A 26,925-nucleotide genomic window follows, 5' to 3' on the forward strand; every position below is an offset into this window, starting at 1 on the left:
GAGCAAGGGCTTCAGGAAGTGAAGTTGGCACTTGAAGGCCTGGAGGCCACTGTACAGCAGGTGATACCCCACTTGTACCCTCAGCTCCCTTACATCCCTTGTTCAATGACTGCTGTGATTTCCATTCTCCCTGAGATCCCTGACTCACTGATACCACAGTGTTACCAAGTACCTGACCATGATAACACTTAGCCTAGTTGGTACTGTACTGTGTCCTCTCTGTGACCCCCTAACCTTTGTCCCGGGTGGCAGGGCACCTGGCCCAGATAGCACTGGAAGTTGAGGTGGTCCCAGTCCCAGGGCATCTTTCCAGTATAGCTAAGGTCCTCAGGGCATCTTTTGCCCTGAGTCAGCAGCAGGCCCAGGAGGCAGAAGAATGGGCAGCATGAGTCGTAGGCAGGCCTAGGGCCTGGGCAAGATGAAATGGGGAAGAGTGGGCACTGGGGTCTCAGGGACCCTTCTGGAACAGTGGAAAGTGGGCTTTTGGCTGGGGCTGGGCTACACTGTGCTGAGGCAGGATCTCAGTTCTAAATTCTCCTGTCAGGCCGGGCGCGGTGGCTCAAGCCTGTAATCCCAGCACTTTGGGAGGCCGAGGCGGGTGGATCACGAGGTCAAGAGATCGAGACCATCCTGGTCAACATGGTGAAACCCCGTCTCTACTAAAAATACAAAAATTAGCTGGGCATAGTGGCGCACGCCTGTAGTCCCAGCTACTCGGGAGGCTGAGGCAGGAGAATTGCCTGAACCCAGGAGGTGGTGGTTGCGGTGAGCCGAGATCGCGCCATTGCACTCCAGCCGGGGTAACAAGAGCGAAACTCCGTCTCAAAAAAAAAAATAATAAAAATAAAAATAAAAATAAATTCTCCTGTCCCCCAGGAACCTTGGGCAGTAATATATTTGAGGCAATATATTCTGGGTGGGGTGGGGTTTCAGGTCCAGCCCTGTCCTAGGAGTTGCAGGTGGCCCTTTTGGCTGTGACTGAGCTATAGGAGGACACATATGGCCTGGTAACCACCATGCAGGATGCAAGAGAATGGGTGCAGCAGGCTTGAGCTAAGGCCCAGGAACTCCTGAAGAAAGCATAAAGCAGCTGCAGCTGCCTGCATGGTGCATGGCTGGCCTGCAATAGGGCAGGCATGAGGAGGGGTTTAGGGTCAAATGGAAAGATCAGGGCCAGAACAGGGATATTGTGGAAGGGTTAAGGCTGGGTCCAGATCAGGTCCAAACTCCTGTAGAGATCAGGGCTGGGGTCAAAGTTTAGAACAGTCAAGTGTCGATTAGGTTCAGGGTTTATTTAAGGTTAGGGCTGGGTCAGGGTCAGGGCTGTGATGGAGATTGGGGCCAGGGTCAGAGGTTAGAGCCAGGGGTCAGAGCCTAGCTCAGATGAACTGACACCAGGTTTGGAGTGCTGCCTGACACAGAATGCACAGGCACTGGGCAAGAAGGCAGCCACCCCACAGGCCCTGGAGCAGCACGCAGCTGAGCTGCTTGAGCACATGATGTGCTTGGCCACCAACAAGTATGCCACCTGCTGATTACTGTCTATGGAAGCCATCAAGAAAGACTGTGGGACCACCTGGGTAACTCAAAGTAACCCTAGAGTGATCCAGGAATCTCCTGGCCTTGGGAGACCAAAGATCCTACTGAGTGCCCACTGACCCTGAGTGAACTCCATGTGGTCCCGTGATATCCCGCGGTGGCCCCACCATGTCCCCCAGTGACCTTGAGAAAGCAGACAGATCATGTAACTCCCTGAGGCCATCTAGTGTCCCAGACCCTGATAAACCTTTATTTCTGAGTGATCTAAAATTGTGAAATAACAGTGCTGGCATCCTTCACCCAAAATAAATAAATAAGGCCTGGTGCTATTTACTGGCTCATGCCTGTAATCCCAGAGCTTTGGGAGGCCCAGGCGGGTGGATCACTTGAGGTCAGGAGTTTGAGACCAGTCTAGCCTACATGGTGAAACTCCATCTCTACTAAAAATACAAACATTGCCTGGGCATAGTGGCAGGTGCCTATAATCCTAGCTACTTGGGAGGCTGAGGCAGGATAATCGCTTGAAACTGGGAGGTGGAGGTTGCAGTGGGCCTAGATCGCGCCACTGCATTCCAGCCTGGGCTGCATCTTAAAAAATAATAATAATAACAATAAATAATTTTTTAAAATTCTCCAGTAATCTCTAGTATTCCTGATTCTCAGCGTGACTGGAGACCTCTTTCCTGATATCCAGAATAACTCCCAGCTATGCAGAAAGTCCAACGGATCGACTGACCCCCACCCTACCCCTACCCCGGCCGCCCCTAAGCTCCTTTGTGAAGTGAGGTGATTCCCCTGATGAACTCCCACCAGCTTTCTCCCCTGGATGGCAGCTCAGGGCACTCCCTGCCGGAACTGCGGAGGCGTCAAGCCAGACCCAGCCCTAAAGACCGGCGGACCCCACGGTTTCCCCCACTTCCCCTTCACAGGGGCCTGGGTGGGGCACCCTCCATGTCCTCCGCCTCCGCCCCGACTTTCCTCCTTCCCCCTCCCGGCCGCGCACATTCCAACCCCGGGCTCCTGCAATCCCGGCAGGCCGGAAAGTCTGGAGCGGATAAATACCTACAAGATCCGGAGTCGCTCGCCCTAACTCTGGTCCAGTGTCCACCAACCAGAGCCCATTTCCATACCAGGAAACAGGCAGCACTTCTCCGTGCCTACTTGCCATGGTGACTAGTCGGGGAGGCAGTAATTCTTGGAGCTGTGCTTCGGGCTGGATGTGCACTTTCCCCATCTCTCCCCCAGCCCCATTCTGTCCCGTCCCTAGATCTGCCGGAGAACTCCCCACAGCCCTGAATAGGGGAATTTGGGACTCCTGCTTGTGTCCTCCAGCCTCTCCGCTGATGCTGGAGCCCTGGGATCAAACGACTGAATTGATGGTAATTTCCACGGTGCCCATGACGCCGAGGGGAAAAAGCCATCGGGTCCTTGGCCCAGAGTTGGAAATCCGGAAGATCAGATCCCTCTCATTTGCTCCTGTCATGCCCCTAACTTCGTGATCCCCCTTCCAAGAATAGGCTAAAGCATCAAACCCCTTATGTTTCCCTAGCCCTCGTATAGGTGTGGGCTTGGGGGCACAATAAAGATTTGTGGGTGAAATGGTCGGTGTCTGGTTCCAGGGGCGAAGGCCGTTTCCGGAGGGCAGGGGTAGGGTTGGGGTCGGGGGCTCTCAGCCCGGTGTTGCGCTCCTGCCCGTAATCCGCTCCGGCCTTTCCTTCTTGCCGCGATTCCCAACTTTGCTCAAAGTCGCTAGACTCCAAGCTGCTGGAGGGACTCCTGGACAGACCTGGAGACTGACAGAGGGCCTGGAAAGCAACAGGCCAAAGACCCACGGGCAGAGTTGGCACGGGACCCCAAAGGAAGGAGGAGGGCTCGGGCCCGAGACCGTTCTCCTCCCCTTATCCCTGTTCTCTTCAGGATGGAGCTGACCTTAAGGGAAGGAGGGAGGGGACAGCCTCTGCCCTGGGAACTTCGACTGGGCCTACTGCTAAGCGGTGAGAGGGCCTGGTGGGGGCCTGGGGGTTGTGGAATGTGATGGTAGGTCCTGGTAGCTGCCCTTGGGGCACATGAGGTGGGGCTACCGAATAAGAACTCAGCAGAACTGCCTGAACCACTGTCCCCAGTGCTGGCCGCCACACTGGCACAGGTCCCTGTCCCAGATTTGCCTGGCTGTTCGAGGGGAAACTGCTACCCTGCCACGGGCGACCTGCTGGTGGGCCGAGCTGACAGACTGACTGCCTCATCCACCTGTGGCCTGAATGGCCCCCAGCCCTACTGCATTGTCAGTCACCTGCAGGTGTGGTTGGGGACAGGGTGAGAGGCTGAGTCAGGGTGGGGCTGACACTGCCTCAGGCACTGATTCTAATCCCCAATCAACCCAGGATGAAAAGAAGTGCTTCCTGTGTGACTCCCGGAGCCCCTTCTCTGCTAGAGACAACCCACACAGTCATCGAATCCAGAATGTAGTTACCAGCTTTGCGCCACAGCGACGGGCAGCCTGGTGGCAGTCAGAGAATGGTGAGGCCATGGGTGGGGCAAAAAGTGATGAGAGCTGTCCACCAGTAGCTTTGAGTCCTTGACTTCTGACTCCTGTCGCAGGTATCCCTGCGGTCACCATCCAGCTGGACCTGGAGGCTGAATTTCATTTCACGCACCTCATTATGACCTTCAAGGTGCCTGCATATCTGGGAGCCTGCCCGAATCACCCTGCTTGGCACCCCCATTGCTCCTGGACAGAGCCTCAGCTCCTTAACCCAGCCTTCCTGAGCGTGGATGCACAGCAGCCTCCTTCATTCTTTCACACCTTCCATTTGCCTCCAGGCCTTTGCACATGCTCTTTGGCCTTTCCAATCCAAGGCTGGATCAAGTGCTGTCTCCCTGAGCCCTATGACCCCTCAGTCTCTCCATTAGAGGTGGCTACTCCTGCTGGTTATTATCTGGCTTCCACTAGTCACCCCCACTGTCTGTGAGCTGTTCGAGGGCAGTCTTGGGCTGAGCAGGGCTCTTGATGGCCCTGGGTTGGGCTTGGGTCTTGGTGCTTGCTGATCAGCTGTACCCCCCACCCAGACATTTCGCCCTGCTGCCATGCTGGTGGAGCGCTCAGCAGACTTTGGCCACACCTGGCACGTGTACCGATATTTCTCCTATGACTGTGGGGCTGACTTCCCAGGAGTCCCACTAGCCCCGCCACGGCACTGGGATGATGTAGTCTGTGAGTCCCGCTACTCAGAGATTGAGCCATCCACTGAAGGCGAGGTAAGGGCTGGCATCTGGGCTGGGGGCCGGAGGCGGGGGATGATGGGCCTGAGGCAAGGTCCAGTGTCGCTATGAACTCCCTGCTTCTCCAGGTCATCTATCGTGTGCTGGACCCTGCCATCCCTATCCCAGACCCCTATAGCTCACGGATTCAGAGTGAGTGTTCCACCCTTTGAGCCTGGCACAGGCTATGTCCGGCTAGGGACTATTTGGGGCCTCAGTAACTATTTTGGGTGCTTCCTAGGGCAGGTGCCAAGCCCAGTTTAGCTTGGGTGGCAGTATACAGGAGGTCTTTCAAGGTGACCTTGGCAGCTGAGCCCCTGGGGGGGCATGGGGCAGCAAGGGCCTGCCTAGCCAGTTGGCTCCAACCCTTCCCCCCACTCAGACCTGTTGAAGATCACCAACCTACGGGTGAACCTGACTCGTCTACACACGCTGGGAGACAACCTACTTGACCCACGGCGGGAGATCCGAGAGAAGTATTACTATGCCCTTTATGAGCTGGTTGTACGTGGCAACTGCTTCTGCTACGGACATGCCTCAGAGTGTGCACCCGCCCCAGGGGCACCAACCCATGCTGAGGGCATGGTGAGGGGCTTCAGATGTTTGGGATAGGGCTAGGGGAAGTGGGGAACATGGCTGAGCAGCTCTAACAACCTACCTGCCAACCTCCATAGGTGCACGGAGCTTGCATCTGCAAACACAACACACGTGGGCTCAACTGCGAGCAGTGTCAGGATTTCTATCATGACCTGCCCTGGCATCCAGCTGAGGACGGCCATAGTCATGCCTGTAGGAGTGAGTGAGATCTTGGCCTCCATAGCTCCAGCACTCTACAGCCTGGTTGTGCCCTGGGTAGAACCCAGAGCTGGTTGGTTGAGCCCCTAAAATCCAGGCTGTATCCAGAGTGTGTAGGCCTTGATGCCCCTTGGGAATCCCTCAATCCTCCTCTACAATCTGCTCTGGGTAGGGAACCAGTATGATGCTGAGGCCTTGAAGTCTCTGAGCCCCTACCCAAATTCTGGTCTGTCATAGGGATCTAAGGTGGCCTACTCTTTATTCTTGTGACCTGGTTCCTCAAGTGGCCTTTGCCCTGTCCTTCCTCCCCTGCCAGAGTGTGAGTGCCATGGGCACACCCACAGCTGCCACTTCGACATGGCCATATACCTGGCATCTGGCAACGTGAGTGGAGGTGTGTGTGATGGATGTCAGCATAACACAGCTGGTCGCCACTGTGAGCTCTGCCGGCCCTTCTTCTACCGTGATCCAACCAAGGACCTGCGGGATCCAGCTGCGTGCCGCCGTGAGGCTGGGATTGGGCAGGGGGAGAGAAAGCTGAGCCTGGGGCAGGAAATAGAGAGTTGGGGGCTTGGGATAGAGCCAGACCAGGGATCCAGGGTGGGAACTTAGGAGAGGACTGGTGATGAGCTGTTGAGATAGGGTGGTTGACTCTGTACCTCTTTTTGCCATCAGCCTGTGATTGTGACCCCATGGGTTCTCAAGACAGCGGTCGCTGTGATTCCCATGATGACCCTGCACTGGGACTGGTCTCGGGCCAGTGTCGCTGCAAAGAACATGTGGTGGGCACTCGCTGCCAGCAATGCCGTGATGGCTTCTTTGGGCTCAGCGTCAGTGACCCTCTAGGCTGCCAGCGTATGTGTCTCCTGCCGTAACTTCTATGCTGACTTTTAACCCCTGCCCTCTTACTCCTCACTCAGCTGAACATGAGCACTACTACAGTTTCCCAAAGTGCTGATGATTCTCCTTCCCTGCAGGATGTCAGTGTAATGCACGGGGCACAGTACCTGGGAACACCCCTTGCGACCCCAACAGTGGAGGCTGTTACTGCAAACGTCTAGTGACTGGACGTGGATGTGACCGCTGCCTGGTGCGACTGGAGGGGGCTGGAGTTCTAGGGGCATGATTTGTCCTTAGAGCACATGGTTGGGGTGTGATATCCACGCCAGTGGGTGGGTGCTGAGAGCTTAGGGTCTAGTCCTGACTGAGAAGCCTCAGGTCTGGGAGGCCGAGGGTGTGGGTCTGGGAGCCATGTTTACACCAAGGGGTGATAGAGGCTAAGACGTGTGGTTAGGATTTCCTGCTGGGTGTCGAGGGGGCCTGGAAGTCTTTCTGGCTCCCAGCAACTCCTTTCCCCCAGCCTGGCCACTGGGGCCTGAGCCACGACCTGCTCGGCTGCCGCCCCTGTGACTGCGATGTGGGTGGTGCCTTGGATCCCCAGTAAGTGCTGTAAAGGGGGCCTGGGAAGGGATGGGGAAAGATCCTGAGCAGGAGAGGAGGTCCTTCTTGAATAACCACAGAGTTCCCTCCAGGTGTGATGAGGCCACAGGTCAGTGCCACTGCCGCCAGCACATGGTTGGGCGACGCTGTGAGCAGGTGCAACCTGGCTACTTCCGGCCCTTCCTGGACCACCTAACTTGGGAGGCTGAGGACACCCAAGGACAGGTGTGGGGCCTCCCCCCAGAGGACTGGGTGTGGGTGGACACTTCTGTGACTGGAGAGGTGGGGTTATGGACAGTACCTTGTTGAGGAGGTGGGGGTGATATCTAGCTTTGGCAGGAGAAATGGAGTTTGAGTCTGGCTGTGGCAGAAGAGGCGAAGCCTCACCTGAGCCTCCATCCCTGGCTGCATTATCTCCCAGGTGCTTGATGTGGTAGAGCGCCTGGTCACCCCTGGGGAGACTCCATCTTGGACTGGCTCAGGCTTTGTGCGGCTACGGGAAGGTCAGGCCCTGGATTTCCTGGTGCCCTCTGTGCCGAAGGCCATGGACTATGACCTGCTGCTGCGCTTAGAGCCCCAGGTTAGACCCTGTTATCTAATCTGGAGCTGAATGAACCTCTGGATGTGGGAGCATCGCGTCCATCATCCTGTTTTTCCAGGTCCCTGAGCAATGGGCAGAGTTGGAACTGACTGTGCAGCGCCCAGGGCCTGTGCCTGCCCACAGCCTGTGTGGGCATGTGCTGCCCAAGGATGACCGCATACAAGGGACTCTGCAACCACACGCCAGGTGAGGGCACTGGAGGTAGCACTCACAATAGCAGGGGTATGGGGTCAACCCTAAGCTCCCTGCAGGGGACCTGGAAGGCCCCACAGCTCATTCATCTGTTCCTTCTTTTGAATACCTCCAGAATGCTGGTTCCCAAGTCCTGTTGGGCATGGCTCTGTTCACAGGAAGGAAGTAGACATATCAAGGCCTACTGTCTCAGGGGTCTAAGGCCCACAGGCCAAGGCATGAATTAATGGGAAATGACCTGGTGTCACTATCAGGAGGGCCCACAGTGGTGTTGGTAGAGGTGGTAGTGGTGGGGCCATGGCCTCAGAGCACTCAGAGCAGGAATGTGCCAGGTCTGATTAATGTTTTAGTACATTTTGGGTAGTGAGTCTGCACAGGTGGATGTATGATTCTAGAGGGCCACCTTTATGGGAGTCTTCTGTGCAGATTCTTTGTCGGACTGCCCAGCTGTTTGTTGGCCTAGCCCAGCCCAACCCAACCCAGCCATAGTCTCTGCTTTGGCTGATGGTTTGGCTGCTGGGAGTAGGATGGCAGAGGCCCAGATTATTTGTACAGGGCCCCTAGATGACCCCCTGCACCTGTGCTCACTTCCCCCAGGTACATGGTGTTTCATAATCCTGTCTGCCTTGAGCCTGGTATCTCCTACAAACTGCATCTGAAGCTGGTACGGACAGGGGGAAGTGCCCAGCCTGAGACTCCGTACTCTGGACATGGCCTGCTCATTGACTCGGTGAATAATCCCCCTTGCCCACACCAACCAACATGACAGGTTCTGTGGTGTGGGACTTGGGGGGTAGCAAGGGTCTGTGGCAGAAGAGGCAGGCCCATGGTGGTGCTAGGGTGGGCAGGCTACTGGCAGTGCTAAGGCAAGTGCTCTGGCAATGCCTACGTGGTCCCAGGTCTGAACTGTGGTCTTCCTTGCTCACCCCTTCAGTTAGTGCTGCTGCCACGTGTCCTGGTGCTTGAGGTGTTTAGTGGGGGTGATGCTGCTGCCCTGGAGCGCCGGGCCACCTTTGAACGCTACCAATGCCATGAGGAGGGTCTGGTGCCCAGCAAGACTTCTACCTCTGAGGCCTGCGCACCCCTCCTCATCAGTCTGTCCACCCTCATCTACAATGGTGCCCTGCGTGAGTGTCTGTGATGTGGGTTGATGGGGCAGAGGTGGGGACCCAGCCTGACTTGGCCCAACCCTCCTCCCCACAGCCTGTCAGTGCAACCCTCAAGGTTCACTGAGTTCTGAGTGCAACCCCCATGGCGGTCAGTGCCTATGCAAGCCTGGAGTGGTTGGGCGCCGCTGTGACGTCTGTGCCCCTGGCTACTATGGCTTTGGCCCCACAGGCTGTCAAGGTACTCTCCTGCCCCTTGTTCTCTCCTGTTCCTCTCTCTCCTTTCCATTACTGTTCTCTCTCCTCCTTCTGGCCTTGCTGCTTCTTTCCTCCAACTCAGTCTTGGACCCTCTACTCTCAACCCTGGGTCAGTTACAGTTCTCTTCAATTTCCTGACTTTTCCACCCAGACCCCCACTACTCACCCTCCCCCGAGACCCTCCCCCACCCACACTCTCTTCAGACCCCCCTCCCCCTCCCCTGACTCAGCCTCTGCCCTGCCCCTAGCCTGCCAGTGCAGCCACGAGGGGGCACTCAGCAGTCTCTGTGAAAAGACCAGTGGGCAATGTCCCTGCCGAACTGGTGCCTTTGGGCTTCGCTGTGACCGCTGCCAGCATGGCCAGTGGGGATTCCCTAGCTGCCGGCCATGTGTCTGCAATGGGCATGCAGATGAGTGCGACACCCACACCGGTGCTTGCCTGGGCTGCCGTGATCACACAGGGGGTGAACACTGTGAAAGGTGAGCCTGCAGCATCTATGAGTGGGTTGGTGGGTAGGCAGGCTTCCCAGGGATGACACATTTCTTCTTCCCTCTCCCTGCAGGTGCATTGCTGGTTTCCACGGGGACCCACGGTTGCCATATGGGGGCCAGTGCCGGCCCTGTCCCTGTCCTGAAGGCCCTGGGAGTCAACGGCACTTTGCTACTTCTTGCCATCGGGATGAGTATTCTCAGCAGATTGTGTGCCACTGCCAGGCAGGCTACACGGGTGAGTGAATAGGGGGCCAGGCGTGAGATCGGGGTGAGTTGGTTGGGCTGAGCACTCACAGCTTCCTCTTGACTATGGGCAGGGCTGCGATGTGAAGCTTGTGCCCCTGGGCACTTTGGGGACCCATCAAGGCCAGGCGGCCAGTGCCAACTATGTGAGTGCAGTGGGAACATTGATCCCATGGATCCTGATGCCTGTGACCCCCACACGGGGCAATGCCTGCGCTGTTTACACCACACAGAGGGTCCACACTGTGCCTACTGCAAGCCTGGCTTCCATGGGCAGGCTGCCCGACAGAGCTGTCACCGTGAGTATGAGTATGGGAGGGCATGGCTGAGCTGGGGCTCTGCTTCTTGGCCTCCCCTTGACTACTGTGCTCATCTTGGTTGGCACAGGCTGCACTTGCAACCTGCTGGGCACAAATCCCCAGCAGTGCCCATCTCCTGACCAGTGCCACTGTGATCCAAGCAGTGGGCAGTGCCCATGCCTCCCCAATGTCCAGGGCCCTAGCTGCAACCGCTGTGCCCCCAACTTCTGGAACCTCACCAGTGGCCATGGTTGCCAGCCTTGTGCCTGCCACCCAAGCCGGGCCAGAGGCCCCACCTGCAATGAGGTATGGGACCCTCCTGCATATCCCTGATTAGATGGGGCCAGGTGTCTGTCTTGTTTCAATGACTCAGCCTCTGATAGAGGCTCTAACCCTGCCTTGTTCCCACCCCAGTTCACAGGGCAGTGCCACTGCCGTGCCGGCTTTGGAGGACGAACTTGTTCTGAGTGCCAGGAACTCCACTGGGGAGACCCTGGGTTGCAGTGCCGTGGTGAGGGAGCCAGGGAGGCCAGGTGGATGGAGGACTTCCCAGAATGCCCCACAGTGGCCCTAACTCTGTGCTCTGCTCTTTCTTGCAGCCTGTGATTGTGACCCACATGGAATAGATACACCTCAGTGTCACCGCTCCACAGGTCACTGCAGCTGCCGCCCAGGCGTGTCTGGTGTGCGCTGTGACCAGTGTGCCCGTGGCTTCTCAGGAATCTTTCCTGCCTGCCATCCCTGCCATGCATGCTTCGGGGATTGGGACCGAGTGGTACAGGACTTGGCTGCTCGTACACGGCGCCTAGAGCAGCGGGCGCAGGAGTTGCAGCAGACGGGTGTGCTGGGTACCTTTGAGAGCAGCTTCTGGCACATGCAGGAGAAGCTGGGCATTGTGCAGGGCATCATAGGCGCCCGCAACACCTCAGCTGCCTCCACTGCACAGCTTGTGGAGGCCACAGAGGAGCTGCGGTGCGGAAGGGCCCAAGAATACATGGTGGGATGGGGCAGAGACCCAGTGGACCGGGGTGAAGCCTCACTAAACAGCCCCCTCTCCATCATTGCAGGCGGGAAATTGGAGAGGCCACTGAGCACCTCACTCAGCTGGAGGCAGAGCTGACAGATGTGCAGGATGAGAACTTCAATGCCAACCATGCACTAAGTGGTCTGGAGCGAGATGGGCTTGCACTTAATCTCACACTGCGGCAGCTCGACCAGCATCTTGACTTGCTCAAACATTCAAACTTTCTAGGTGAGTTGTTAGCAGACTAGGCAGGTGGATCAGGGTCAATTATCAACTGATTGTCTGCCTCTGCCCAACTTAGGTGCCTATGACAGCATCCACCATGCCTACGGACAGTCTGTAGAGGCAGAACGTCGTGCCAACACCTCGGCCTTGGCTGTACCTAGCCCTGTGAGCAACTCAGCAAGTACCCGGCATCAGACAGAGGCACTGATGGATGCCCAGAAGGAGGACTTCAATAGCAAACACATGGCCAACCAGTGGGCCCTTGGCAAGCTCTCTGCCCTTACCCACACCCTGAGCCTGACAGGCATAAATGAACTGGTGAGATGCAAGTGCTGGGTGGGACCGGTGGGTGTAGATGTTTCTCCCACAGGGCCCTGACTTGTTCTGTGCCTGGCAGGTGTGTGGGGCCCCAGGGGATGCACCCTGCGCTACAAGCCCATGTGGGGGTGCTGGCTGTCGAGATGAGGATGGGCAGCTCCGCTGTGGGGGCCTCAGCTGCAATGGGGCAGCGGCTACAGCAGACCTAGCACTGGGCCGGGCCCGGCACACACAGGCAGAGCTGCAGCGGGCACTGGCAGAAGGTGGTAGCATCCTCAGCAGAGTGGCTGAGACTCGTCGTCAGGCAAGCGAGGCACAGCAACGGGCCCAGGCAGCCCTGGACAAGGCTAATGCTTCCAGGGGACAAGTGGAACAGGCCAACCAGGAACTTCGAGAACTTATCCAGAGTGTGAAGGACTTCCTCAACCGTGAGCCTCCCATGTGTCCCAGGCCTATGATTGTCCCTTTGGCAACTCCGTGTCTGTATCTCCCTCGGTTCATACTTGAGCCTCAGGGACTACACTGGATCACTGTTTATGACCCCTTGACCTGCTCCTGAGTCCTTGCCCATATGTGGTCCCATGTCCATGTTCTTGCGTCTGAGCCCCTTGTATAGTCCCTGTGGTTACATCCTTATGCCTGTTAACAAACCCCTATCTCATGTGCATGTCCTGAGTTCACACCTCAAAACTGTATCCTCATGCCTATGCTGGAGAATCTATGTCCTTAAGCTCTTGTTGCATCCTTATAGAGGAGGGGGCTGATCCTGATAGCATTGAGATGGTGGCCACACGGGTGCTAGAGCTCTCCATCCCAGCTTCAGCTGAGCAGATCCAGCACCTGGCGGGTGCGATTGCAGAGCGAGTCCGGAGCCTGGCGGATGTGGACGCGATCCTGGCGCGTACTGTAGGAGATGTGCGTCGTGCTGAGCAGCTACTGCAGGATGCACAGCGGGCAAGGTCTGACCCCATCCCTGGCCCTTATCCCTGACACCTGGTCTTGATACCTGCAGGCTCTGATTCCCCCATTTTCCCAGGAGCCGGGCTGAGAATGAGAAACAGAAGGCAGAGACAGTACAGGCAGCACTGGAGGAGGCCCATCGGGCACAGGTTGTTGCCCAGGGTGCCATCCGGGGGGCAGTGGCTGACACGCAGGACACAGAGCAGACCCTGCACCAGGTGAGGTCTTCCTAGGACATCAGTGGGGCAAGGCTATGGGCATGCACCATAGATCTGTGTAACCTTTGGCTCACCCATGGCAGGTACAAGAGAGGATGGCAGGTGCAGAGCAGGCACTAAGCTCTGCAGGTGAAAGGGCTCAGCAGTTGGATGCTCTCCTGGAGGCTCTGAAACTGAAACGGGCAGGGAATAGTCTGGCAGCCTCTACAGCGGAAGAAACGGCAGGCAGTGCCCAGGGTCGTGCCCAGGAGGCTGAGAAGGTGAGTTGAGGCAGAGCCAGCTGGAGAAGGTAGGGCTGGAAGCTGGGCTACTATGCTAGTCTAACCCTCCATATCTGCAGCTGCTACGGGGCCCCCTGGGTGATCAGTACCAGACGGTGAAGGCCCTGGCTGAGCGAAAGGCCCAGGGTGTGCTGGCTGCACAGGCAAGGGCAGAGCAACTGCGGGATGAGGCTCAGGACCTGTTGCAGGCCGCTCAGGACAAGCTGCAGCGGCTACAGGGTGAGAAATGGGGCAGGTGGGCAGTAGAGACACAGGACTGTGGGAGTGAGACCCCCTAAACTGACACCTGTCCTTCCTAGAACTGGAAGGCACTTATGAGGAGAATGAGCGGGCACTGGAGGGTAAGGCAGCCCAGCTGGACGGGCTGGAGGCCAGGATGCGCAGCGTGCTTCAAGCCATCAACCTGCAGGTCCAGATCTACAACACCTGCCAGTGACCCCTGCCCAAGGCCTACCCCAGTTCTCAGCACCACCCCACATGCATGTCTGCCTATGCACTGAAGAGCTCTTGGCTCGGTAGGGCCCCCAATAAACCAGTGTGAACCCCCACTTTGTTGTCTGGACTCTGATTTGGAGCGGGCGTGGGAGTCTCCAGGAAAACTTAGAGGCTGCCCCCAGCGGGGCTCACGCAAAGCTAAGGAACCCGAGCGCCGCCTCTTTCGGCTCGGGCCCACCCCGGAGCTGCCAGTTGCTCCGAGCCCATTCCCGCCGGAAGTACGTCATTAGGTTTGCACTCCGCCTCCCTCGGCCTTAATTAGAAGTCGAAACAAAACAAGCCGCTAAGGCGGTGGCGGCGGCGCCGGGACGGGGGAGGGGCGCGCCGGAACCGGAACCGATCTGACGCCGGAACCGGAACGGAGAGCGGGTTGCCAGGGCCCGAAGAGGGCTGGCTGCGGCGGTCTCGCTCGGTGAGTGGAGCAGGCTGCAACTCGCCGGGTTGGCCGCAGCGGGGAGGCCGCAACGAGCGGCCGCAGCGGCCTGTTCAAGGTCACGGGACGTGCCAGCCCCTACCCCCTAGTGTCCCGCAGCGTGCCAGCCCACCGATGCCGGCGGGGCCGTTACGCTATGCCCGTGGTCAGCATACCACCTGGGAGGGGACTGGCGGCCAGCGAGGGCAGCTTCCTGGAAGAGGTGGTGGCGGGCTCGGGGTTCAGAGGCGGGAGCTGGGTCGCAGCCCGACCGGGGCTCTGGTCTGTGGTCAGTAACCCCGCGCTGCCATTTCAGGCTGGCTCGGGTCTCTAGACAACCCCTTTTCCCGCCTCGATGTCCCCGGAGCATGGGGGAGGGACGCGACCTTCGGCTGGGGCCTGGGTGCGAGAAGGAGGCGTCGGTGGCAGGTGTCATTAAAGATCCAGCTCACCACGTCTGACCTGTAGAAGGGTATCCTACCATCTCTCCTCCCTCCTTTACACACTTAGGGGAACACAGACTAGTCACTGTCTGTCCTGCTACTGGTTCAGGCCAGGCTTGAGGCTGCCAGAGGTCCTGGATCCGTGGTCCTCCCCAGCCTTATCTCAGTATCTAGTTTCGAGACCTTCATTTTGGAGGGAGAAACAGTCCAGAATCCACTGTTGGGTTTCCCACTTTGTGGCTTAGAGCTGATGAGTGAAGGCATCTCGGAAGGAAGGTGATGATTTCTGTTCAGGTCTCAAACTGGATGCCCATGCTACCTTAGTACTGGAGAAGGGTTGCTGCTGAAGAGGTAGTGTGACATCTATAGATACACTTTTCAGTCCCTCTCTGCTTGGGACAGTAGCTAGGGAGAGGACTTTCTCTTGAAATGAAGAAGGACCAGGCAGTACATAGGAGCAGGTTCTTGCCAAGGGAGCTGGCAGGAGGCAGGTAGAGTGACTTAGCCCCAGGACCTTTTCTAGGCAATGGTAGAACCTGAGTTGAGCCTGTTTTCAGCCACAGAGCCTGGTCCTCCTGCGTCTTGTCTCCTTTCCTGCCTTCCTCCTCCACTTTCTATTTCTCCAGTGGTGACTAAGCAGCCATTGAAAGTGAAGGAAAAGTGAGCACCCTGCTCAGAGTGTCAGCCCTGTGGGCTGGAGCCATGGCTCCTGTCCAGATTGGTGGAGTAGCCTGGTCCCAGGCCATGACTTCCTTGACCTGGTGCCCCCTCAGTGAGGTTTACAACTGTGTGGGACTGTTATGGTGGGTATCTATGAGGCTTGGCCAGAAGTGGTTGCTGTTACTTGAATTATTTATTACCTTTTCAGAATAGCCTGAGAGTGTCCAGGGCTACATCAGAGATAAGATACAACTCTGTAGCATTAGGAGTGTCCTTGGTTGCTGAGCCCTGGCTGTAGCTAAAGAGCAAGTTGTTGGGTCTTGGCAGTGATCCCTGGCTCCTTTTCATTAGGCTGTCGGTTCCTTGCTGGAGAATTTGGCCACAAAGAGTTGCCAAGATAGCTGGGCCAGGAAGAAAGCGCCGCAGCCCTGACCCAGACGCTGTTGCCGACCCCGGGGCACTCTGGCTGTCTACCAAGCGGCTCAAGATGTCTGGTGGGGCCAGTGCCACAGGCCCAAGGAGAGGGCCCCCAGGACTGGAGGATGCCACTAGTAAGAAGAAGCAAAAGGATCGAGCAAACCAGGAGAGCAAGGATGGAGATCCTAGGAAAGGTGGGAGTGGCATTCCCAGAGTGCTTGTGGCCTTCTCTTCCTCCCATCTTATTGAGTATACAGATTGGGGTTTGGGAGATTTTTTGCACTTCTTTCTGTCCTGATCTGATGCTGAGAGAAGGACCCATGATAGCGTCAGTAGAGCCTCAGCTTTGAAGCCTGAGTACTTGGCTAAGATTCAGAAGATGGTGCTGTTGGGGTCCTTGCCTTATTTCTTTTTTTTCCTTTTTTTCTTTCTTTTTTCCTTTTTTTTTTTTTTTTTTTATGGAGTTTTTTTTTGTTGCCCAGGCTGGAGTGCAGTGGTGTGACCTCGGCTCACTGCAACGTCTACCTCCTGGGTTCAAGTGGTTCTCCTACCTCAGCCTCCCAAGTTGCAGGAATTACAGGTGCACACCACCACACCAGCCTAATTTTTTTTCATTTTTTTTTTGAGACGGAGTCTCACTCTGTCATCCAGGCTGGAGTGCAGTGGCGCAGTCTCGGCTCATTGTAGGCTCTGCCTCCCAGGTTCAGGCGATTCTCCTGCCTCAGCCTCCTAAGTAGCAGGGATTACAGGCACACACCATCAGGCCTGGCTAATTTTTGTATTTTTAGTAGAGACGGGGTTTCACCATGTTGGCCAGGCTGGTCACAAACTCCTGACCTCAGGTGATCCGCTCGCCTTGGTCTCTCAAAGTGCTGGGATTACAGGCATGAGCCACTGTGCCTGGCCCTTGTTTTTTTTCTTTTGTTTTGTTTTTTAAAGGCAGGGTCTCAGCCAGGTGCGGTGGCTCACGCCTGTAATCCCAGCACTTTGGGAGGCCGAGGTGGGTGGATCACAAGGTCAAAAGATCGAGACCATCCTGGTCAACATGGTGAAACCCCGTCTCTACTAAAAATACAAAACATTAGCTGGGCATGGTGGCGTGTGCCTGTAATCCCAGCTACTCAGGAGGCTGAGGCAGGAGAATTGCTTGAACCCAGGAGGCAGAGGCTGCAGTGAGCCAAGATCGCGCCATTGCACTCCAGCCTGGGTAACAAGAGTGAAACTCCATCTCAAAAAAAAAAAAAAAAAAAAAAAAAAAAAAGGCAGGGTCTCACTTTTGCACAGGCTGGAGTGCATTGCAGGTGTGATGGTAGCTTACTGCATCCTCAAAGTCCTGGGCTCAAGCAATCCTCCCACCTCAGTCTCCCCATTAGCTTAGCTTGGCTAATTTTTCTTCTCATTATTTTTTTTAGAGACAGGGGCTCGATATGTTGCCCAGGCTGGTCTTGAACTCCTGGCCTCAGGTGATCCTTCTGCCTCAGCCTCCTGTGCAGCTGAGATTACAGGGTCACACCACCGTACCCGGCTATTCTTTCCTATGTCGTCAGGGTCAGCAGCCACTCCTCGAGAGGAGCAGACCAAAGCGGGTCAGTAAGGAATGGGCTTTTTTGGTGTTAGATAAGGGGAGGGGGCACTTGCAGTTTGGCTGTCATCTGAAGCAGTTTTTCATTAGGGCTAGGTCTCTGTTTCCTGCTTATTACCATCAGGAGCTTGTGGAGACCCTCTTGATCTCTTTGCTACTCCCCCTACAGAGTTGTTGATCGATTGGAGGCAGAGTGCAGAAGAGGTAATTGTCAAGCTTCGTGTGGGAGTAGGTCCCCTTCAGCTGGAGGACATAGATGCTGCTTTCACAGATACGGACTGTGTGGTGCGGTTTTCAGGTGTGTCCATCTGCCGGCAACACAGCAGTATGTTTGAATCTTCTGATATCTCCTACCCCAGCTCACGTGAGGACCCTGCTCTGTCTCCAGGTGGTCAGCAGTGGGGTGGCGTCTTCTATGCTGAGATAAAAGGATCTTGTGCTAAAGTGCAAACCCGCAAGGGGAGTCTCCTGCACCTGACACTGCCCAAGAAGGTGCCTATGCTCACGTGGCCCTCTCTCCTGGTGAGTTCTAGTAGTACAGGGTTGGGTAGGGATACCCAGTGTAGTTGACAGGGCCTGACTGCTGTATCTTTGGCAGAAGAAACCTCTAGGGACTCAGGAGCTGGCGCCGGGGCTGCAGTGCCAGGAGAATGGGCAGGAACTGTCTCCCATTGCCCTAGAGCCAGGCCCTGAGCCCCACCGGGCTAAGCAGGAGGCCCGGAACCAGAAGCGGGCCCAGGGCCGTGGTGAGGTAGGCTCAGGGGCTGGCCCCGGGGCCCAGGCAGGGCCCAGCGCCAAGAGGGCTGTGCATCTCTGCAGAGGGCCAGAGGGGGAAGGGTCCAGGGATGGCCCTGGACCCCGGGGTGATGCCCCACCCTTCGTGGCTGACCCGGCCACCCAGGTGAGAGCTGGGCATCTGTTTGGGTGTTAGGAGATGGGGGGAAAGTGTATGCACTGGAGTGGGAGCCACCTGGCAGACTCAGGGCTGATTCTGCCCACAATCTTGCCATTAATAGGTTGAGGCTGATGAACAGCATTGCATACCACCACTGAACCCCCAAACCTGCCTCCTGGGCTCAGAGGAGAATTTAGCCCTTTCGGTAGGAGAGAAAGCAGTGTCTCCTGGTAATGACCAAGTCTCTCCAGCCATGGTCCGGAGCAGAAATCCTGTGAAAGATGACTGTGTCAAGGAGGAGATGACAGTGGCAGCAGATGCTGCAACCTTGGTGGATGGTAAAGGTGGGGGTGGGCAGGCAGAGCCCTAGGTTGGGTTGCAAAGTTTGTGGGTGGGTAGGGTAGAGTAGCAATAGTCTGAAACCTATTCTGGTTGGGGCTGAGCCATGGTCTCAATATAGAACCTGAGTCGATGGTGAACCTGGCATTTGTCAAGAATGATTCGTATGAGAAAGGCCCGGATTCAGTGGTGGTGCACGTGTACGTGAAGGAGATCTGCAGGGATACCTCAAGAGTACTTTTCCGTGAGCAGGACTTCACACTCATCTTCCAGACCAGGTAGTTGGGCAAATGATGGGGCAAACAGTGCCTCAGGTGGGACAGTATGTCTCATGCTCTTCTCCTTGTCCTTCCTCCTATCCTGCTGTGCCTCTGCAGGGATGGAAACTTCTTGAGGCTGCACCCCGGCTGTGGGCCCCACACCATCTTCCGTTGGCAGGTGAAGCTCAGGTGGGTGGTGCCCGGCCCCACCACTGTGCCTGTTCTACTCCCCTGGGCTCCATCTCCCTGGCTCATCTAGCCTGATGCCCATTCCTCCTGAGTCCCTGAGTTCAGCCTTTTCCTGCAGGAATCTGATTGAGCCAGAGCAGTGCACCTTCTGTTTCACGGCTTCTCGCATCGACATCTGCCTTCGTAAGAGGCAGAGTCAGCGCTGGGGGGGCCTGGAGGCCCCGGCTGCACGAGGTCTGCACACGAGCTCCCTTCATTGCCCAGCTCCACGTTACCAGGACCCCAACCCCTGTCACATGCTGCTAACCACCAGCCCTCTCATTCCCCCTTTTTAAGGTGCAGTGGGTGGTGCAAAGGTTGCCGTGCCGACAGGTCCAACCCCTTTGGATTCAACCCCACCAGGAGGTGCTCCCCACCCCTTGACAGGCCAGGAGGAGGCCCGGGCTGTGGAGAAGGATAAATCCAAGGCAAGATCTGAGGACACGGGGCTAGACAGTGTGGCAGCCCGCACACCCATGGAGCATGTAACCCCAAAGCCAGAGACACACCTGGCCTCGGTGAGAATTCTCGGGTGGGAAGGACCAAGAATGGAGGCTGGAGAGTCTTGGGGCCATTCTCTCATGTCCTTTTTCCTCCCACAGCCCAAGCCCACATGTATGGTGCCTCCCATGCCCCACAGCCCAGTGAGTGGAGACAGTGTGGAGGAGGAGGAAGAAGAAGAGAAGAAGGTGTGTCTGCCAGGCTTCACTGGCCTTGTCAATTTAGGCAACACCTGCTTCATGAACAGCGTCATTCAGTCTCTGTCCAACACTCGGGAACTCCGGGACTTCTTCCATGGTGAGGGCAGGGCCTGGAGCCTGGGATATGGGCAGAGGGGGTGCCTTTGACCCTCACACCTTTGCTCGGCTGCTGTTCCTAGACCGCTCCTTTGAGGCTGAGATCAACTACAACAACCCACTAGGGACTGGTGGGCGTCTGGCCATTGGCTTTGCTGTGCTGCTTCGGGCGCTGTGGAAGGGCACCCACCATGCCTTCCAGCCTTCCAAGTTGAAGGTGATCTGTGACCACTGTCACCCTTGGCTGGAGAGGGCGGGGAGGGCCAGCCAACTGGGTGTGCAGTGGGTGCTAGGGCTTCATGTTCACACCTTGGCTTCTGTATCCAGGCCATTGTGGCGAGTAAGGCCAGCCAGTTCACAGGCTATGCACAGCATGATGCCCAAGAGTTCATGGCTTTCCTGCTGGATGGGCTGCATGAGGACCTGAATCGGATTCAGAACAAGCCCTACACAGAGACTGTGGACTCAGATGGGCGGCCTGATGAGGTCAGGGTTGGGGACAGCGGGTGGGCATGTCTCACGTGCATCCCAGCCCCCAGGTCTCTTTGGTTCTCACCACTCTGCCTCTCAGGTGGTAGCTGAGGAAGCATGGCAGCGGCACAAGATGAGGAATGACTCTTTCATCGTGGACCTATTTCAGGGCCAGTACAAGTCGAAGCTGGTGTGCCCTGTGTGTGCCAAGGTATGATGGGGTCCCCTGGAAAGAGCCCCCTAGTTTGGCTCAGCTGGTCTGGTCACATTAGGTTCAGAGGCATGTGCATCTTAAGGTGCTACAGGGCAAGGTTTGGGCAAAGAAGCTGGCAGGGAGGCCTTAGGACTCTATGTGGACTGAAGAGCCTATTCAGGGTAGGCTTCCCGACTGAGGGAAAAGTGATATTAAAGCTCAGAGGTGTTATGACAGGGTTGTGGGCACATGGGGTGCAAGTGTGAGGCAAATTTGTAAAGTGGCTAAGCTGAGCATGGCTTTGAGTGTCAGAAAGAGGGATCATTAACTCCTGGTGGCCCTCCTGCCCCATCTAGTGTCCTGAAGCCTGAGAGTTTGCTGGTTGGCTGTGAGGGCCCCGAGAGCCATGGAAATGGGTGGAATGGGCTCAGAAAGCATGGAATGGGCTCTTTGGGCATGAGCATCTTGTCTCCCACTCTCTGTGTGGTCACCCAGTGCCACCCATACATCCACAGGTCTCCATCACTTTTGACCCGTTTCTTTATCTGCCGGTGCCCTTGCCACAAAAGCAAAAGGTTCTCCCCATCTTTTATTTTGCCCGAGAGCCCCACAGCAAGCCAGTCAAGGTGAGGAGTAAGCCCCTACCCCCTGGGTTATTGCAGAGAATGTGGCCCACCTCCCTCACTGACTGCCCTTTTTGCCACAGTTCCTGGTGAGCATCAGCAAGGAAAACTCCACTGCGAGTGAAGTATTGGACTCCCTCTCTCAGAGCGTTCATGTGAAGCCTGAGAACCTGCGTTTGGCAGAGGTATCTTTATCCTTCCTTGGGCTGTTATATATGTGGACATGTGTGTGTACTCAGCATACACATGTGTATAGTCATTGACATCTACAGACATACACATGGGCTGGGCACAGTGGCTCACAGCTGTAATCCCAACACTTTGTGAGGCCGAGGTGGGAGATCACTTGAGCCCAGCAGTTTGGGACCAGGCTGGGCAACTTGGCAAAACACTGTCTTTACAAGAAATAAAAAAAATTAGTTGGGTGCGGTGGGTATGTGCTTATAGTCCCAGCTACCTCGGAGGCTGATGCAGGAGGCTCACTTGAGCTCAGGAGGTGGAGGTTGCAGTGAGCAGAGATAGATTGCATCACAGCACTTTAGCCTGGGTGACAAAGTGAGACCCTGTCTCAAAAATAAATAAATAAATAGATAAAACATAAAAATAGACATACACATGAGTGTGCCTGTGACTGCCCGAAAACAGGCAATGTGCTATTATTTGAGGCATGGTTGAAACCAGGCATTTTGCCTGTGCAACAGAAATGCCCTTAGTTCCTAGCCATTATCTGGGTTTATTCCCCTTTGTGGTGGTGGACCCCAACTGCCTTTCCCTTTTCAGACAAGGAGCTTGAGCTGCAGGACTATCACTGTGTTCACTCTCCTTCTCCCTCTATCCTGCTACTGCTTTCCTTTTATCCTGGTTCTGTGTGCTAGCTCTCTCCAGGAGTTCCTAACCTTTAGCCTGATAGTGTCGGTTTTCTCAGGGGTAAGAGTGGGGAGGATGCTCCTTGAATGTGAACCCTCTGTGGTAATATGTTGCAGTCTTATAAGGCCATGCTAGTTATAGTAGGGTAGAGTCCCTCAGTGTGGAAAGCTGGTATGGTTGATATCTGCCCAACACCTGGTCTTTCAGGCCCTCTGATGTACTAGGCTTGTTATGGCCTTGGGCACTGAGATGGATGCCAGCAGAGGCATAAGTCTATTTGGGCCTACAGACCTTACTGCTGCCCATAGACCCAAGGCAGGGCCAAGTCTTCTTACACTCTGGGGCAGGACTAGGGAAAGGGCTTATTCTCATGTGAGATCTGTGTGTTCTCTGTCCCCAGGTAATTAAGAATCGTTTCCAACGTGTGTTCCTGCCCTCCCACTCACTGGACACTGTGTCCCCATCTGATATGCTCCTCTGCTTTGAGCTGCTATCCCCAGAGTTGGCTAAGGAGCGGGTAGTGGTGCTAGAGGTGCAACAGGTGAGTAGGGGCCAACCTGATGGCACAGGGCCCTGGTGGGTGGGGCACTCCTGCCTGGTCTTGCTGAGCCAGACGACCCACCCTAGCGCCCTCAGGTGCCCAGCGTCCCCATCTCCAAGTGTGCAGCCTGCCAGCGGAAGCAACAGTCGGAGGATGAAAAGCTGAAGCGCTGTACCCGGTGCTATCGTGTGGGCTACTGCAACCAGTGAGGACCCCCGTGGTCTCCCCGACCCTTCCTTTCTACCTTCTATGTGCCACCCTGCCCCTTCCTGCCACACCAAGGAACATATGCTTAAGCTCTACCTGTCACCCTACTTTACCAGGCTCTGGGGGAGGCAGGGCTGGCATACCCAGTTCTGAGGGACTATGACAAGCCCCCAAGATGGGGCTGAGGGCCTATCCTTGTCTTCCTCTTCCCTTCAGGCTCTGCCAGAAAACCCACTGGCCTGACCACAAGGGCCTCTGCCGACCTGAGAACATTGGCTACCCCTTCCTGGTCAGTGTACCCGCCTCACGCCTCACTTATGCCCGCCTTGCTCAGCTGCTAGAGGGCTATGCCCGGTAAGAGCCCAATGGTTGGACTAGAGTGGTGTAGGTGGAGACAGAGGTGCTAGATGTGCTGGTCAGGAATCTTACTTGCCTTGTCTGTTGCCAGGTACTCTGTGAGCGTATTCCAGCCACCCTTTCAACCTGGCCGCATGGCCTTGGAGTCTCAGAGCCCTGGCTGCACCACACTGCTCTCCACTGGTTCCCTGGAGGCTGGGGACAGTGAGAGGGACCCCATTCAGCCACCTGAGCTCCAGCTGGTGACCCCTGTGGCTGATGGAGACACAGGGCCTCCCCGGGTCTGGACAGCCCCTGACCGGGGTCCTGGGCCCAGCACCAGTGGAATTTCTTCTGAGATGCTGGCCAGTGGGCCCATTGAGGTTGGCTCCTTGCCTGCTAGCGAGAGGGTGTCCCGACCTGAAGGTAAGATCCAGTGAATGGCTCCGGGAGCTGGGAAGGAAGATATAGGAGGGTTGAGGGGGGCTCTTGTTTAGGTCCTGATGGGTCTGGTAAGGCCCTGATGGGCAGGGAAGATTTGATTATCATGTTCTCACACAGCCGCTGTGCCTGGTTACCAGCACCCAAGTGAAGCTATGAATGCCCACCCACCCCAGTTCTTCATCTATAAAATTGACTCATCCAACCGAGAGCAGCGGCTAGAGGACAAAGGTGTCTGAGGCAGTGGGTGGGAGCCATGGGGTGGTTTGAGTTGGTTGTTCTCCACAGCTGCATGACCTTTCTCCTGCCAATCTCCAGGAGACACCCCACTGGAGCTGGGTGATGATTGTAGCCTGGCTCTCGTCTGGCGGAACAATGAGCGGTTGCAGGAGTTTGTGTTGGTAGCCTCTAAGGAGCTGGAATGTGCTGAGGATCCAGGCTCTGCTGGTGAGGCTGCCCGGGCTGGCCACTTCACCCTGGACCAGTGCCTCAACCTCTTCACACGGCCTGAGGTGCTGGCACCCGAGGAGGCCTGGTGAGAACAGGGCAGCAGGCAGATAAGGGGGCAGGTTGGAGAAAAGAGAGACTTGCTGGTCCTGACCCAACCTCTGTCCCCACCAGGTACTGCCCACAGTGCAAACAGCACCGTGAGGCCTCCAAGCAGCTGTTACTATGGCGCCTGCCAAACGTTCTCATCGTGCAGCTCAAGCGCTTCTCCTTTCGTAGTTTTATCTGGCGTGATAAGATCAATGACTTGGTGGAGTTCCCTGTTCGGTGAGCAACGGACCTTGGTGACTGTGGGCGGAGCGTGAGGACCAGGGTGGGCATCCAGAGCACCTGCTGCTTGTCTCACCCCTCCCTGACTGGACCTGACCTGCAGGAATCTGGACCTGAGCAAGTTCTGCATTGGCCAGAAAGAGGAGCAGCTGCCCAGCTACGATCTGTATGCTGTCATTAACCACTATGGAGGCATGATCGGTGGCCACTACACTGCCTGTGCACGCCTGCCCAATGATCGTAGCAGTCAGCGCAGTGACGTGGGTGAGGGCACACACAGCCAGCAGGATAGGTGGTAGGGGTGGTGGTACAGACTTTGTTCACACTCTTCCCACCTTGCTGTAGGCTGGCGCTTGTTTGATGACAGCACAGTGACAACGGTAGACGAGAGCCAGGTCGTGACACGTTATGCCTATGTACTCTTCTATCGCCGGCGGAACTCTCCTGTGGAGAGGCCCCCCAGGGCAGGTCACTCTGAACACCACCCAGACCTAGGCCCTGCAGTTGAGGCTGCTGCCAGCCAGGTGAGGCATGTGGGAGGCTTTACAGAATAGTGGGGATAGCTCACAGACTGTGGGGCAGGGTTGGGGGATATAGCTTCCTCTCCTCCAGCCACAGACCCCTTGAGCCTTGGGATTCATGAGAATTGCAAAGTTCGCTTACATCAAAGCTTTATCCAGAAGTATCCCCATGCCCTGGGGACACTAACAAATATATAGGTACACTAATAACATGCTGCCATTGGCAAGCACACACTTGGCACAGGTCAGGCAACTGTTCTGAACCTCACTGGGCACTGTGCTGTGAATGGACTATACCTGATAATCTCCCAGATTTCCCCCTCACATTCCTCACATGCTAGCCCACACACCTTCACTTGCGATATCCCTGAGTTCTGGTGTGCACTCAAGACAAGGCCTATCTGGGCTGGCCATGGCCTCTGGTGGCTGTCATACTCTCTGAGGTAAGCATAAGCATCTGTCTTTGCGGATCTTCTGTCTCTTTTACTGACATGGTGTGCCATAGACCCAGTTGGTTGGCATAGGCACATCTCTTTTCTGGACTGGCTGCCTCCTTTCTGGCCCCATTAGCTTGAGCCCTCTGTCAAGCTTAGAGAAATCTCTGCAGAAGTCTGGTCAAGATCTGGGTATGGGTGGACAGGAGCAAGGAGATTGCTCTGGGATTGGCAACCCTATTCTCTATGAATCAGTGTCATCTGGGGAGGCCTGGACTAAAATACTAAACAGATAACTCCCCACTCACCGCCATGCGGAGCTGCATGTGGATTGAGAGCTGTTTGGGGTAGGCAAAAATGCTGTCAAGATTCTCTTACCCTGTACTCTTAGTCTGGACAACCCTGAGGTTGGCTGCCTGCCTTCTTCCTTGCTGCTTGATCTACAATGCAGGGTGTTAACCCCAGTCACCCCAGGTGGGACTGTCATGGCTAAGGGCCTCAGGGATACTGGGTCCTCCCCACCCCCGGGGTGCTGATGGCCGTTTCCACATACCCTAGGCTTCCCGGATTTGGCAGGAGCTGGAGGCTGAGGAGGAGCCGGTGCCTGAAGGGCCTGGGCCCATGGGTCCCTGGGGGCCCCAAGACTGGGTGGGCCCCCCACCACGTGGCCCTACCACACCAGATGAGGGCTGCCTTCGGTACTTTGTCCTGGGCACCGTGGCAGCTTTGGTGGCCCTCGTGCTCAACGTGTTCTATCCTCTAGTATCCCAGAGTCGCTGGAGATGAGCTCGCCTGCAGGTGGCAGCTGTGAGCTGGCCTATCTGCCTGCCCAGGCCATGCCTGCCTTTGTTGTGGGGAACACCTCTGGGCTTTGGGCCTCAGCTTGTATATCTGGTGGGGGAGGGTGGGGAGACTGTGGCCTCTGCAGGGGCAGAGCACCCTAGGGTGGGTATCCATCCAGCTGTCTGTCCATTCATCCTGTTGCTCTGACCCTTGGCCTGGGGCTTGGCCCTGCCCAAGCTATTTCCTGTACTTAAAGTGTTAATAAAACCAGACTATTCAGGCCCGTTCTCGTCTCTCTGTCTCACGCCGCTGCTGTCTGCGCCTGCCTTGAGACCCTCCCTTGGGTGCCAGGGCTCCAAGCCAGCACCCCCGGGATGCCAGGCGGCATGCTGGGCAGCCCCCAACCCCTGTCCTCATATTCTGTTGCAGGGACTAGGCCCTGGCCAGGCCCCCGAGGTGGCCCCCACGCGGACAGCCCCTGAACGCTTCGCCCCCCCTGTGGATCGGCCAGCCCCTACCTACAGCAACATGGAGGAGGTGGATTAGCAGGTCCCTGGCTGATGGGGGGGACTGGGTATGGGAGACCCACCACAGAGGGCCAGCTCTTTGCCGCTTCTCCTTCTGTAACCCAGAGGACACTGGCTCTGTCAACGGGAAGCTGTGGGGTATGATTTGGGTGTGGAGACGTCTCAGGTTGGGACTTCTTGTCAGCTTGGATGCCTGACCAGTGGGCTTTGGCTTCTCCAGCTGCCTCCAGTGCTGCGTGATTTGATTCTCAGTTGTACCTTCAATTCTTTCTGACCCGCATTATAAACATTATAATTTTATTCTAAAAATTGTAATTTTTTTTTTTTGCATTTTGGAAGTGATTGCTGCTGTTTAAATATATTTTAAAAATAAAAAATAAGTAGACTTAGTGACTGTGATCCACCACATGCTGGGGCCACCTCCCCT

General features: G+C 56.2%; 2 protein-coding genes across 19 annotated transcripts; both read left to right on the plus strand.

Annotated features, from left to right (window-relative positions):
- Positions 1-3,270: 3,270 nt before the first annotated feature.
- Positions 3,271-13,797, plus strand: LAMB2 (laminin subunit beta 2). Its single transcript, XM_017506777.2, has 33 exons — positions 3,271-3,378; positions 3,457-3,533; positions 3,663-3,835; positions 3,921-4,056; positions 4,138-4,211; positions 4,606-4,794; positions 4,887-4,950; positions 5,180-5,382; positions 5,472-5,592; positions 5,909-6,097; positions 6,268-6,447; positions 6,570-6,682; positions 6,953-7,032; positions 7,125-7,257; positions 7,454-7,612; positions 7,692-7,819; positions 8,423-8,555; positions 8,760-8,952; positions 9,029-9,172; positions 9,438-9,669; positions 9,753-9,916; positions 9,999-10,223; positions 10,312-10,529; positions 10,638-10,734; positions 10,823-11,195; positions 11,291-11,475; positions 11,549-11,790; positions 11,870-12,218; positions 12,542-12,749; positions 12,827-12,968; positions 13,052-13,228; positions 13,309-13,468; positions 13,549-13,797. The coding sequence occupies exons 2-33, from the start codon at positions 3,458-3,460 to the stop codon at positions 13,683-13,685; spliced, it is 5,397 nt and encodes a 1,798-aa protein (XP_017362266.1). The 5' UTR covers positions 3,271-3,378; position 3,457; the 3' UTR covers positions 13,686-13,797.
- Positions 13,798-13,977: 180 nt separating this feature from the next.
- Positions 13,978-26,881, plus strand: USP19 (ubiquitin specific peptidase 19). 18 transcript variants are annotated; one of them, XM_017507204.2, is made up of 27 exons: positions 13,978-14,156; positions 15,611-15,870; positions 17,089-17,262; positions 17,428-17,556; positions 17,647-17,780; positions 17,857-18,159; positions 18,275-18,497; positions 18,614-18,770; positions 18,870-18,941; positions 19,060-19,175; positions 19,278-19,498; positions 19,583-19,778; positions 19,861-19,994; positions 20,105-20,263; positions 20,349-20,459; positions 20,957-21,067; positions 21,148-21,249; positions 22,332-22,472; positions 22,559-22,677; positions 22,896-23,033; positions 23,128-23,441; positions 23,577-23,687; positions 23,775-23,991; positions 24,078-24,230; positions 24,337-24,497; positions 24,579-24,757; positions 26,401-26,881. In XM_017507204.2, the coding sequence occupies exons 2-27, from the start codon at positions 15,747-15,749 to the stop codon at positions 26,515-26,517; spliced, it is 4,116 nt and encodes a 1,371-aa protein (XP_017362693.1). In that variant the 5' UTR covers positions 13,978-14,156; positions 15,611-15,746; the 3' UTR covers positions 26,518-26,881. The 18 variants fall into 18 exon arrangements, with proteins under 18 accessions (XP_017362693.1, XP_037600108.1, XP_017362838.1 ...); XM_037744180.1 differs by having other exon boundaries at positions 19,284-19,498; XM_017507349.2 differs by having other exon boundaries at positions 18,275-18,491.
- Positions 26,882-26,925: the final 44 nt, after the last annotated feature.

This window comes from Cebus imitator, unplaced genomic scaffold (genome assembly GCF_001604975.1).
Source record: "Cebus imitator isolate Cc_AM_T3 unplaced genomic scaffold, Cebus_imitator-1.0 Scaffold0, whole genome shotgun sequence".
NCBI lineage: Eukaryota > Metazoa > Chordata > Mammalia > Primates > Cebidae > Cebus > Cebus imitator.

Bases quoted from the DNA above. Each gene is read 5' to 3' on its own strand.
- LAMB2 (XM_017506777.2), top strand. From the start codon at position 3,458: ATGGAGCTGACCTTAAGGGAAGGAGGGAGGGGACAGCCTCTGCCCTGG. The intron at 11,196-11,290 runs GTGCGGAAGGGC...CCATCATTGCAG, and splicing joins GAGGCCACAGAGGAGCTGCG to GCGGGAAATTGGAGAGGCCA. The intron at 12,969-13,051 runs GTGAGGTCTTCC...CACCCATGGCAG, and splicing joins CAGAGCAGACCCTGCACCAG to GTACAAGAGAGGATGGCAGG.
- USP19 (XM_017506862.2), top strand. From the start codon at position 15,747: ATGTCTGGTGGGGCCAGTGCCACAGGCCCAAGGAGAGGGCCCCCAGGA. The intron at 15,871-17,088 runs GTGGGAGTGGCA...TATTTTTTTTAG, and splicing joins GGATGGAGATCCTAGGAAAG to AGACAGGGGCTCGATATGTT. The intron at 21,068-21,147 runs GTGAGGAGTAAG...TTTTTGCCACAG, and splicing joins CCCACAGCAAGCCAGTCAAG to TTCCTGGTGAGCATCAGCAA.